Source organism: Podarcis gaigeae, assembly GCF_964106915.1.
Source record: "Podarcis gaigeae genome assembly, chromosome: 4".
Classification (NCBI taxonomy): domain Eukaryota; kingdom Metazoa; phylum Chordata; class Lepidosauria; order Squamata; family Lacertidae; genus Podarcis; species Podarcis gaigeae.
Genome location: NC_139677.1, coordinates 94,443,033 through 94,455,584, shown reverse-complemented (window position 1 = coordinate 94,455,584; position 12,552 = coordinate 94,443,033). Strand labels below are relative to the sequence as shown.

Below are 12,552 nucleotides of genomic sequence, written 5' to 3'. Positions count from 1 at the left end.
CCATCTGAGGCCCTTCTTCATGTGCCTTATCCACGAGAGGTCTGGAGGGTGGCAACATGAGAACAGGCCTTTTTTGCAGTGGCTCCCTGTTTCTGAAATGCTCTCCCCAGGGAGGCTCACCTGACATCTTCATTATGTATTTTTAAGCACCAGGTGAAAATGTTTCTTGTCAACCCGGCCTTTTTAAGGTGATTGTGGGAGGGGAGCTATGAGTTTTTGTTTTTATTATGCATTCTCATTTTGTATTTCTCTGTTGTGAACCGCCCTGGGATCTTTGGATGAAGGGTGGTGGTATAATAATAATAATAATAATAATAATAATAATAATAATAATAATAATTTTCTTCTCTTGCATCCCACATTAGCAGCCGTGGTTTATAGCAGGTCACAGAATAACAACATGCAAATTTACAAAGCCCCAGACTGTGTCATTTTAATGTGAGGATGAATATTGCTAGGGACGTTAGCAAACGAGGCATTATCCGAGCTTGCAGTGCCCCCAGAGTTAACATGCAATACCTAAATTGTCCTATAAGAAATCCTGGAGGGAGAGCTCTGCAAAAGGATCCTTCCCTGAAGCTCTGTGTGGACTCTGAGTGGATGGGCTGGATGCTGCAGACAGCTGGGAAAGAAGATGTCAGAGAAGGAAAGAGAAAAAGAAGGCCTCAATGACAGAAATATGAAGGCAGAAAATGTAGTGATGGAGAGGAGGGGCTTAAGAAAGGTAGTTAGGACTGAAGTGGGCTGGTTAAAAAGAAAAGGTCTGATTGCATGCTAAGTTGAAATCTGCCCCAATGGTATGACAGATGCAGATATTAGAAGGTTACCTATAGGCAAAGGTGAATTTCTGGCATGTGACTGGCAGAAATCACCAGCACTTTATCCAGAGGGTATGGCAATGGTCTCCAATAGTTACCAGTCCCAACTAGGCACAACAGAGTATGTTTCTGAAAACAGCAGAAGCTGAAGTTAGCTTTCAAAACAACCTATGACAACCAGGCCTCACTTAACATTTATTTACATTCCATGGACGGCCAATGTGCAGCATTAGGTGCCAAAAGCTGCATAAGCAGCAGAAAGAGGGCCGCATGTGTCTGGCTGTATATCCTTATGTTCGCTTGAGAAACATACGTATCTGTATTAACATTAACCATGAAAAATACCATACAAACACTTGTTCACTGCTAACTGCTGTGGTCTTACACTTTCTCTGGTACAGGGGGAAAGTAGGGCCTGAAGGACAGAAGCGGCTTGCAAGGGATGAGGTTGACAAAAATGGGCCAAACTAGACTTTCACAGCCAAGTACTCCGTTCCTTGAACAGCAGCAATGCATTCTGCACGGGCACACTTTTTAAGAAAAGAAAACCTGATTTCCAGTAATAGTTACATGGCGTAATTGAGCGGGGAGGAGAAGCCTACTGTTAGAAAGTGAAAATCCACTGGGCAGCTTGACTCATGCATGAAGCAGCCCTTTGTATCCAAGCCCAGGACTCTCTCTATTAAGAGCATAACATTAGACCATAAGAAGACCCTCCTGGAGCGGGCCAAAGACCCATCTAGTCCAGCATCCTGGGCTCACAGTAGCCAACCAATGCCCATGGGAAGCCCACATACAGGACCCGAGTACAAAAGCACTCCAACTGGCAATTCCTAGCAACAGGTTCTCAGAGACGCATTACCTCCAACAGCGGAGGCAGAACACAATCATCATGGCTTGTAGCCACTGACAACTTGATCCTGCATAATTTTGCCTAATCCCCCTCTGAAGCCATCCAGAGTTGGTGGCCGTCTCTACTTCCTGTGGGAGCAAATTCCACAGCTCTACTGTATTTTTGTTTTGTTCTTCCGGAATGTTCTCTCCCCATGCCCAAACAATTCAGTTTCCTCAATTTGCCTGGATCAACACAGAACGGCAAACATCCACCAGAGGGAGAGTCAAATGCAGCTGACAAATGGGTACGGTCTTTCTGTTTTGTTAGTGCACATTCCTGCACAAAGTGCAAGGGACTGCCTCCCCCCCCCCCCCCGGTCACATTTATCGCCCGAATGATCTGCACAGCATCAATGTGTGCAATTCCTTAACCTATACATCCCATAGCCGTTCACTGGCAGCATACTTGTTTTATCCAAGATGTAGTTTATTTGTCACGTACAGTTATTTTAAGATACGGCCACTTCATGGCCATTGCTCAGACCTATTACCAAACCCTCACCATCCTACTAGCCCCTTCCTAAATGTTCATGGCTGGTCTCCCAGCTGTGACCAAAGATGGCACATTGGAAAGGTCTTAATGACAGAAAAGGCAACTTCAGAGCTGTGGAGAAGATTTTCCAGTGCATTTCCAGTCCTTGGTGATGGCAATCCAATTTGATTATTTCAAATAGAAACACACACACACACACACACCCTGATTGATTTGCGTTTTTTATATATAAAATCAATCAGACACTTCTACTAGCCTTCTTTGAGACTAGGGAACATTTTTTGGCTTCTCTTTGAAAGAATCAAATCGTTTCAGTCACTCCCAAGGAAGTTATTATAATCAAAATCCTTGAACAGTGATAAATTTTCTTCTCTGAATGTAAGAAGTCGCCTCCCCTTTTGTACAGAGAAAGAATAATCATGGCAACAATCAGGTGCAATTTTCCACACATGAAGAAGGCGAGATGCAGCCTCTGACGCAGTCCTGGTTCACCCAGCACTCGAAATGTTCCAAGTGGCGAGAAGCCTCCTGGTGGCTATAGTAGCTGAAATATTTTAACAGTTGCTACAGCCACCTGTTAAGAAGCTCCTTCCAACCTTTGTGCCCCCTGCTCTCCTCCAAGAGCACACCAAACAGGAGAGTTGACCTCCTTTTCCCTCTGTTGCTGCAACAGTTATGGAGCAACAAGCTCTCTATGGAGAGCTGCTGCAGTTGGGAGCCGGTAGCTTGAGGATGGGGAAACTGGTGCTCCAGATGTTGGTGTACTACAGCTCCCATAATTCCTGGAGTCCAACATCTGGAGAGCCACAGGCTCCCCATCTCTGCTGGCTGCTACAAGCCTCCTACCACACGGAAGCCAAATCAAGGGAAGCCTACATGAACTAGTGCTTGCCGTTTCTGAGTTTAAGGGACCATTGGCTAACCAAGGCAGAAACTAAATGTTGTTTTTTTCCTAGTAGGCGGTGTCTGGAGATGATTAAGTGGATATGGAAGAGGAAAGTGAAAATTATGTAGATGAATGAAGAGGAGGGAGGTTCCATGAATGGTCTCTTTCAGCTTCATGGCACTGATGGAAGTCAAGACTCATCCACTCAAGTTAGTTTTGCAACATGCTCAGTTCGTGTTATGTGGAAGGCACTCCTGCTCGTGCAGTTTTGCTAACAAAAGAGCTGCCAAGACCAACAGGTGACCAAAGGGGAGACGCTCTTTCAGAACCCTGAAGCAGGCGCTGGGTACACAATGCGTCTAGTGTGGAGGAACAGGGGGCAGAGCAAGAAGCCAAATACTGCCAGGGTTCAGAGCAGCAAACAGGCTCCCACAACGGGCCTTTGTTCCCTTTCCCAAGAAACGCTAATAAATCTGACATCAGCACAGTAAAGCAGAGTGTAAGGAGGAATGACAAACAGCTCCATCCAGCAGCAAACTCAGCAAGTGCCTCAATTAAAGGATACATTTCCCAACATCTGGGGTTTCCAGAGGAAACCTATTTCCTCACCCATTATGTACATAGTTAAGATAAATCTAGACATTCACAAGAGATGCATAGTGGAAACTGCTGTAAGACATGTCATCACTTCTGAATATGTGCCAGGGAAGAACAGCAGACGACATAATGCTTCCACTGTCCGGAACGAAACTACCAAGCAGGATTTGACCCAGGTCTTCTCCCTGATATACTAGGATTTTTATGAGTGGGTCCTTTACATATCAAATGTTCCCCAACAATGCTAGTACCTACTTGCATTCTGAAGTGGTAAAGTCCCATCTTCAGGAAGGCTTTCTAATTTATGCATCCAGCTGAACATTCTCATTCCCTGCTTACTAAGGAACATGGAGCTCCTTCCCCAAAGCTATTTTAGACTTACAAGTGAAAGCCACTGCACCTTCCATTGCTATAGGAAACTATTCAACAGACTCAAGGACACTGTAGGATTCAGCTTGTGACATCCCATCTCAATCTCAGGAATAGCTCCCAAGAGCTACTCCCTCACATTTTCTCACCAGGGAAGTACAGAAACCATGCCCTATAACCTAATATTTACTAAGAACTGGATGCATTCACGTAATACCTAGGTCAACATGAACAAATATACCTGTTTCTTTCAAAAGGGAAAAGAACATCCAAATCAGGGAACAGCTTGGGCCTCAGGATATCAAACTTTCTTCCTTCCATCTCAATATATGTGCCCCTACCTTTGGAGTTCTCGGCCAAGCACATCCCTTTAGTAACACACAATCTTTGTTCATTTTTACTGAACCAATAAGCTTTAGATTGCTGTTCAACGTATCATCAATAAATCACCAATGGGTGCAATCCACCAAACAGCCTTGATTCATTTTATGCAGGGTTACATCAGGGAATGTTCCATGGACAAACATCAATGAAGCAAAGTTTAGTGGCAGTGGCCAGCAGGCCTCTTCACTTGAAGTGCACCTGCTAGGGAGGGTGAGTTGTGTCAAATATTTGTCAGTCCAATGGCTGGCAGATCTGAAAGACCTACATTAATGTCCTAAGCTCAACTCCCAAGTATGCGCAGCTAAAGAATAGCTTGTACCCACCACTCTAGATTGTCTCAAATTCTGAATATGTTACACAAGCAGTAAAAGAGGAGCCACAGAGTACAGTGCAAAAATAAGGGATGAAAATGGTGTGTGTGTGTGTGTGTGTGTGTGTGTGTGTGTGTGTGTGTAACAGAAAAAAACCAAGTAGTAGTTTAAAAGTTACAGCAGGCAAGACTCTATGATTAAACCTCTCGATTTCCATACTAGAATAGAAAAAGGAGAACTGTATGTGCCACATCCTACTGGAACAAGCTTGGGTCCTTTTGAGGGCAAATTTAGGGCTGATTTCAAAGGCGAAAAGTTTCCTGCAACAAATGAACAAACATGACAATTGCACACACATCTCTTCTGCTGTGTACAAACGCAATGTGAACCCACAACTGGCCACACCTTCCCAGAATGTGTACAAGCAGATAAACAACTGCATGCATGCCACCAATCAGTGCCTGCGACACTTGGCTAGCCTGTGGTTTTGTACAAAGTAGTACCATTAATGGAGGAAATTGCCACTCCTGAAGTGGCACCTAGAAAAGCTAAGTTTTATCTGCAGCCTTAATCAGATTTTCTTCCTATCACCTCTTCTCTCTTTAATAAAGATCTAGAACACCCCTGCTAAAAACAGTGCCACTCTGACACCTTAGCTTAGCTTTTCAACAGAAAACTGAACAGTACTATTTGCTGCCTACTCTTCTGATGCTGAACTCTGGCTCCTCTCAGTCCCGGTGAACATGGCCAGTGTTAGGAACCATGGGAGTTGTAGTCCAGAAACATGGGGGGGGGGGGGGGGACACGACACGACACCACAATGTTTGCCACTGCTAACTATAAAGAACTGCTGCTCCCTCTTCCTTACCATCCTCTGTCTGAAAGCACTCTCTTCTAATGACAAGATGCCTTCTCAAATTTTCCTTCAGCGCCATCTCTTCCTGGACTATCCTCACCTTGCTTGCTAAGGGCCTTTTGGCACTGTTAGCTTTCCTCCATCCCATCTTCACCATTCCTTCCTTGGGGCTGCAAGTTTCCCAAGCTGAGCAGGCTTAACGGTTGAAGCAAAAGTAATGCACCACCTGACAACATGACCAAATATACACACAATGCTCTTGTTGACTAGCTTGTGAGCTGCCAGAAGCATACGGCTTTGTAGGCCAGTTCCACACCCACCTGGGCTCCCGATACAGGACCAAAAGGATTTGGAGGTCTCATGACAGGTTGGCTGTATATTAAGGTTGGTTGCGTCATTACTGGTACTCCTCCCATTTGGGATGGCTAAAAATCCAGAACAGCAAAGAATTAATTTCATGCACAGCTCTTTAAAAGAGACCACCACCAGAAATTGCCTCCAACTGTACAGTTTAGTTAATGGCACTGTAAAGGAAATAATTAATGGAACATTTAAAAAAGCTTCCAGCAACCAAACATTGTGAACTTTTGGTCTGTGTTCCTATGCACCTTTCCACGCGTTTAGATAAGCTACTGCTTCACGTTTCTACATTGAGCTGAAAACTTTGAACAACATCTAGTGTGATATACCAAGCTCTTTCACTTTATTCATTCCTGTACCAGGCTAATATGTTTTCATTTTTTAAAAAGCTAAAGAGGAAATAAGACAGCAGCTATTAAAATCAACAAATATCTTAAGACCAGCCATTAAAACACCAACAGGCAAGTTTAAAATTTGCTCAGATAGTGTCTTAACCAAGGATCAGAAGACTGCAGAGGGGGCCGAATAGAAATTCATTTAGATTTCAAATGCTGGGTTGTTAAGGAGGCATTGATTTTCCACTTAGCCCTGAACACTTTAGAACTAATCTGCAGTTTAGCTCCCTGTTGCATTTAGCACAAGGCATGCCCGACATCTGAGGCTAATCTACAAGGGTGTCACCTTAAAAAGGAGTGCTTTCAAACTTCCTAAGTTTCAAACAAACTCCGTATCTTGCCTGGTAGGAGCCTCTTTATATCTGCCAGAGGATTCTACATATGTTCTAGGATGGATACTGTTCCCATGTGGTGTTGGCCAAACCTTAAAGGCTTCACCATTGCTCTGTATGAACAGAATGCCCTTAGAACACACACTGTATGGCTGCACATTTGTGGGGCAGGGGGAGCTGTTTTTCAAGGAAGCTCATTTCACCCTTATAGTCTCAGTGATAAATGCTAAGGCTTCCTGGAATTTATTTTTAAAGTAGTCACTGTAACAGAAGATAGGTGGAAGTAAAGAACATTAAGTATTGCATTTTTTTGTCTGGCAAAATGAAAAAGGTCAAAAAACAAACAAGTGGAGCTAAAATTAATCTGCCAGGTATGTGGCATCTTGTTCAACATATGTGTTGCAAGCACACCCAGAAACCCAAGCGCTCCTAAAAATACTTCAAATGAATATAAACATTTACTGACCATTCCATACCCCATCATTCCTGTTGGCGTTGTAGCAGGATAGGCCATGACGGGCGGTGCCTAATGAGAAAGAGACAACCTTAAGCGGCATGCAAATGGAAAAGGATTCACAAACAGCAATGAAATGCTTTTGACTGTAAATATGAGCATCTCTGACAGCTGATCAATTGATATCTGACAGAGCCAGAAACTGGCCAGTAAGCATCATGGTAACATCCTTGCAGGTAAGCCATTAGAGTTTCTTTAGCTGAACATGGCTACAAATGTACAAGGTAACACACTATACAGCTGGTGCCCAATAAGTTGGGAGGGCGTCACTTCAGGCCCAGGATTGCTTTACAGACAATGTGAACCTAGCATCCTGGATGATGATAATAATAATAATAATAATAATAATAATAATAATAATAATAATAATAATTAGATGCTTCCCCAAAACAAGAAGTCAAGTGCTGTCAAACAAAGCCTCACTTGATGGGCTTCATGCAACCAGTAGCTGAATAGTCAAGGAACACCCCAGGCTATAAGCATAAAGCAGACAGCTGCCTGTCTGAACAGGAGCTGTTCTGAGTTTTCTAAAAAGGGCCAGGTAAAAAGTTTGTTTCTGCTTACAGCATTTATAGGGAGTTTTTAAATTTGGCATGTTTCTTTTTTATGCAGGACTCGATGTTTGTTTGTTTTGGCATATCTTGTCAGCTGCCCCGGAGACTTATATGGAAGTATAAATAGTTCAAGAAGATATTTTACATCAATGCACAAGTTGAAATCCCATTTTAACAAAGATATCACAGCCAAAACGACCTCCCAGCATCTGAAAGGGACAGACTGGGGTGTTCTTTCTGCCAGATATTGTGATGTTTGACAGTAGGAGGGTAACTTATGAAGCTTACCACCTCCTCCAAACCAGTGATACTTTTTTCAAAAAAAACCCTGCAGTTCCATATGCAAGACAACTATTACAGGAACTGGGCTTCTTGCTTGAAGTAACTACTTTGAAACTCTGCTCAAGCCCTCTGGCTTTGACACTCTTGCATCATACAGCAGAAGTCCTAGAAATTGGAGGAATCTCTAAAAAATATGGCAAAGCAGAAAAATATAGACGCGCACAAGCAATCCTGGAACTTTTCCTATACAAACCCTCTGAGGGACAACTAGAACAGCATTGTTTTGTATCATGCCCTTAATCTGTAAGAACTGTTTCCGTAGGAGATTTAACTCTCCAGAAACAATATCCCTACTCTCTGGGGTAGGGATGGGAAGAAAAGAACCATACAGTGTTTCAAAAATGTTTACTCCTTTGAACTGTAATAGCCACTGGACAATGGAATCCAACTTGCTATTGGCTAACATGGTTAATGAAATGACCATGATTAATATTCATACAGCCATTAAGCAAAATATTATGCATTTGCATACATATGGCCTTACATTTGCTAGGCTTTTAGGAGCTGAAGGCTGGCTTAGGATTTCCCCACAATGAAGAGAATACAGGGAAAGACCAACAGTAACATGGAAGGAGAAACCAATTGGGCTAAACTGGGATCACTATAGTTAAGAGCTAAAGAATTAAAGTCGCTTAAGATTTTGGATGTAAAACAATACAGTTGCAATATCCACGTGTAAAGCAGATGGGGTGAACCACACACACGGTAGCTGTAGAAAAGCGGGAGTGAGGGAACACCCCACAGTCAATGAATAAACTTACCTTAAAACATTTGGAAAACAAACCCATTAGTTACTTCATTCTTTAGCTCTTATTGACACAAGAGAAATTAGGTTGACTTGTCATTTTAACCACTGTTACTTGTCCTTTTAGTGCTGAAGGGAGATGCCACCCATCTTTGAAGGATAATTCAAAAGTTTTAAGTCTTTCAGATACACAACCAAATGGGTGAGCATTTTCACTTGGCTTAGTATTTGGGGACGTATTGGTCTCTCCCTATTTGAAATCAAGTCTGCAGATAGTGAATTGTGAAGTCGAAGAGAAGCCTGTGAAGTTTCATGCAGTTATTTCACACGCACAAATGCCTTTTTTGGTTTGATTTATCCACCAAATGCATTTTTAAAAAAGGCAATACAGACACACGCACCAGCTATCTCGCAGCAAATGGCAGGGTTTAAAGCAAGAAAAATCATCTTAGTATTTTTCCATGCCATCATTGGAGAAAAGAGGCCCACAGAACACCTTGAGATCTGGATAAGCTAGATAGAAGCTGCTCAAGGTTGTCGTCATGCCCAAAGATCTTAACTCAAGAGAAAAAAAAGTGTGGAATAGCAGGATTATGAGATTCTGCTGTAGTGGTTAATATCAGCATGCCAGTTTTGATTGCAAAAAGAAAAAAAGGCTGCAGGTTTTGTTCACTTACGTATTGTGGAAAATGCATGCCATTCTGTTTTCCCCCGGAAGAACAATTACATAATGCAATAACACTGGATTAGAAATGAGTACTTACACAACAGAATATACACACAGAGCATTTTAGTCAAAAAGTGAGTTCAAACCCCTCCCCGAAATATAATTTTTGTAATCCAAAGCCACTTAAGCATCTGGTAAAAAGGACACAGACAAGGTTGACGAAGCCGCAACACGACCTCTGCATTTGTACATGTTTTTCACATGCTTTGTGTTGGCAAGTTTTCCATAAATACTGGAATCTACTGGTACCAATTAAAGGGAAAACACTCACAAGGGAACCAGAACAGGACAAACAGAGTTATGGCAGAGGATGAATGGAAGTGAGTTAGTCTTTCCTATTCTAACAGCTCATGAAAACCATTTAGGAATCTCATAGCTTCAGGTGAGACTTATCAGACAGGAGCTGTGTCACAAGGCAGTTCAGCACAGCTCCTAAAAGAAAATTATTAAACATTTAGAAGCAACCATGTCCAGGAATGAAAAGTTAGGGCAGAACGAGATGCTATGTGGGACTGAATCAGATTTCCCTTACAGGGCTAGTGCATGGGCTGGAACATTTGCTGGAGAGGTTTGGAGGGAAGGACAGGGTACTCAAGCCGCCCCTCCTTTTACAAGTGTCTTTCTCCCAAGTAGTTTATAAAGGTTACAGCTAACATTGGGTGGGAAAGTGGCATTTGAAGGTCATTGTAAAATGACCATTATCTCAAAATACACATGGCTGGAATGGTGCCCAGTTCAGTCACTAAGTTCCCATTTTAAAGCACCAAAATAGTAGCACAGGCAGGCTAGCAGTTAGCACGTGCTTAATTCAGAGCAGTGTAGATGGCCTTACGCATTTGATCCTGATTGTATTAGAGGCAAAAAGCTGTTCTCTGTAGCTTTTAACACTAGCCCTCCTTCCACAGTTATCCTCTCCTGTCACACATGCCTGCCCAGAGTTGTAGTATTTATTACTTGAAAAGCCACATATATCTACTGGTAAATGATTATGAGCCACCACTTCCAAGCATGTTAAAAAAAATACACCAGGCTAGCAACCGTCACCTATTATTATTTTCCTGCAGGCAAGTCAACAGCAAGAAGGCAACTGATGGAACACATGAGGCATCTCTTTCCAATTTCTCTTAACAAGTTATATGACAATACAGGCAGCATCAGACATGAAGTTTTTGCTCCCTGCCTTGCTTTCAGTCACACCATATCTTTTTAGTACCATTCAAGTCCTCCTTTGTGGCTATTGTGCCATCACATGGATCTGGAGAAGTCACAGCTTGGAACCTTTTAGAGCATTTTTGGGATGTGGAGGGCTCCTGCCCCTGAAAGTCCTTTATGACCTACTGAGACTACAATTGTTTCTCTTTTAAAAGATTGCTCAGGCTTCAAGGAACAATGCACCTCAAAATACAGAGTTTCTGGTGAAGGCTTAATATCCAACATAGGTCTCCTTTCACAGGGCTTATGATGAAATAAAACTTTAAATTATGTTGCTTCCCTCATTAGAATGTACCTTTATTAAAAGTCAGAATGGTGCAGTGGATTGGGCATTGACTTGGCACAAGGAGACCTGGTTCAAATCCAGTATCAACCAGAATCACTGGCTGACTTCGCACAAAACCAGTGCAACCTCTCTCACAAACTTTGTGAATAAAATGGTATAAGGCTATGGCTTGATTTAAATCACCTTTCCTGGCTTCCTAATACATGTTTCATAAAGCTGTGAACAAGTGCTGGGGCTGAGCATGCCTTCTTCACTTGTCCCCTTGTGATGGCTCCAAAGCTTCATTCCTTGCTTGTACTAAGCCCATTTCACCTGAGCTATTTCCTGGCTTCATATGAACCAGGGGTGGGGAACCTCAGGCCCAGAGGCCAAATGTGGCCATGTCCCTCAAATGTGGTCCTGCTCTGCAGGTGATTCCACATGGCTGCAATGTATCCTTCAACTAGGATAATGATTCTTGTCTGCATGCATGTGTAGAAACCTCTGGTGTTTACACAGGCTAGATTCCAGTTATGGTACTAACGGAATAGTAATTTGTGTTGCTTCGCCTACTTTTGCCTCTGGCTCCACCTACCACTGACATGCAGGCCCTTGAAAGTTGCCCACCAGGGAATGTTGCCTCCAACCCATCCCTGATATAATCAATGCTTAAAATTCATCTCAACCCCTTTTGTGTATGCTTCTATTGAAGTATCATAGTGAAATTGTGAGACAAATGGATTAAAACTTCAACCTGTTTCAAGTATGGCAGTCCAGGTTAGATACACATTTTTCTGTGCAATCGTCACGAGGCTGTCAATGCCACGAGACCTCTACATCGCTCAAGGATACTATATCAGCACAGTATGTTTGAGTACCCAGGTTGCTAACCTTAAAACACAAGCCTGACTCCACTGGGATGACTCTAGCTAATAAATATCCAATTAAACATCACCTAAATGAAACGTGTCAGGTTGTTTTAGGCTCCCACGATAAGTTCTAAGATTCTCTGCCTCTCCTGACAAAATTCCTATAGCCCTCCTACACTTTCACAGCATATTTTGAGCTGCTGGAATTCTTTCAATATGCCTACAGCAACTGCTTACCATTGTTGGAGTGTTCCATGCTGTTGTTGGTGCAACTTTGGGTTGCCAGTTGGAGCCTCCAGTTAGTTTCTTTTCTCCTGGCTGTGTCCAGTTCACATCACTTAGAAAAGAAAAGGGAAAAAAGATCTTAAATCCAGGGGATGGAGGGGAGTCTAGCTGCCTTTCTTGCAGACATGTTTAAAAATAAACTAAGTTTAAACAAGGCAAGGTTAGAGCAATATTTCTTATCCTGAAACTATGTACCTCAACATCTCCCTGTTCAAGCCTCCAAAAATAGATAAAAATGAAGGCAAATACTATCCATTAATGCACACCACTCTAGAGACACCAGCACACAATTGGCTCAAGCCTTACATAAATAGGCCAAAGGGACCAAATGTAAGGCAAACATG

The 12,552-nt window shown here is 42.6% G+C and overlaps 1 protein-coding gene across 14 annotated transcripts in view; it reads right to left on the bottom strand.

The window, feature by feature from the left end:
• PICALM (phosphatidylinositol binding clathrin assembly protein) overlaps positions 1–12,552 on the bottom strand; it is a 72,554-nt gene that overhangs the window by 2,658 nt on the left and 57,344 nt on the right. For 3 of the 14 annotated variants that reach the window (XM_083736634.1, XM_083736626.1, XM_083736625.1), the window contains 5 exons: positions 12,161–12,260; positions 9,528–9,551; positions 7,162–7,221; positions 5,929–6,033; positions 520–622 (listed from right to left, as the gene is read on the bottom strand). In XM_083736634.1, the coding sequence (XP_083592760.1) occupies positions 530–622; positions 5,929–6,033; positions 7,162–7,221; positions 9,528–9,551; positions 12,161–12,260 (382 nt within the window). In that variant the 3' untranslated portion in view covers positions 520–529. The remainder of the gene's footprint in view (positions 1–519; positions 623–5,928; positions 6,034–7,161; positions 7,222–9,527; positions 9,552–12,160; positions 12,261–12,552) is intronic. The other 11 variants (XM_083736631.1, XM_083736635.1, XM_083736628.1 and 8 more) reach the window with 5 other exon arrangements.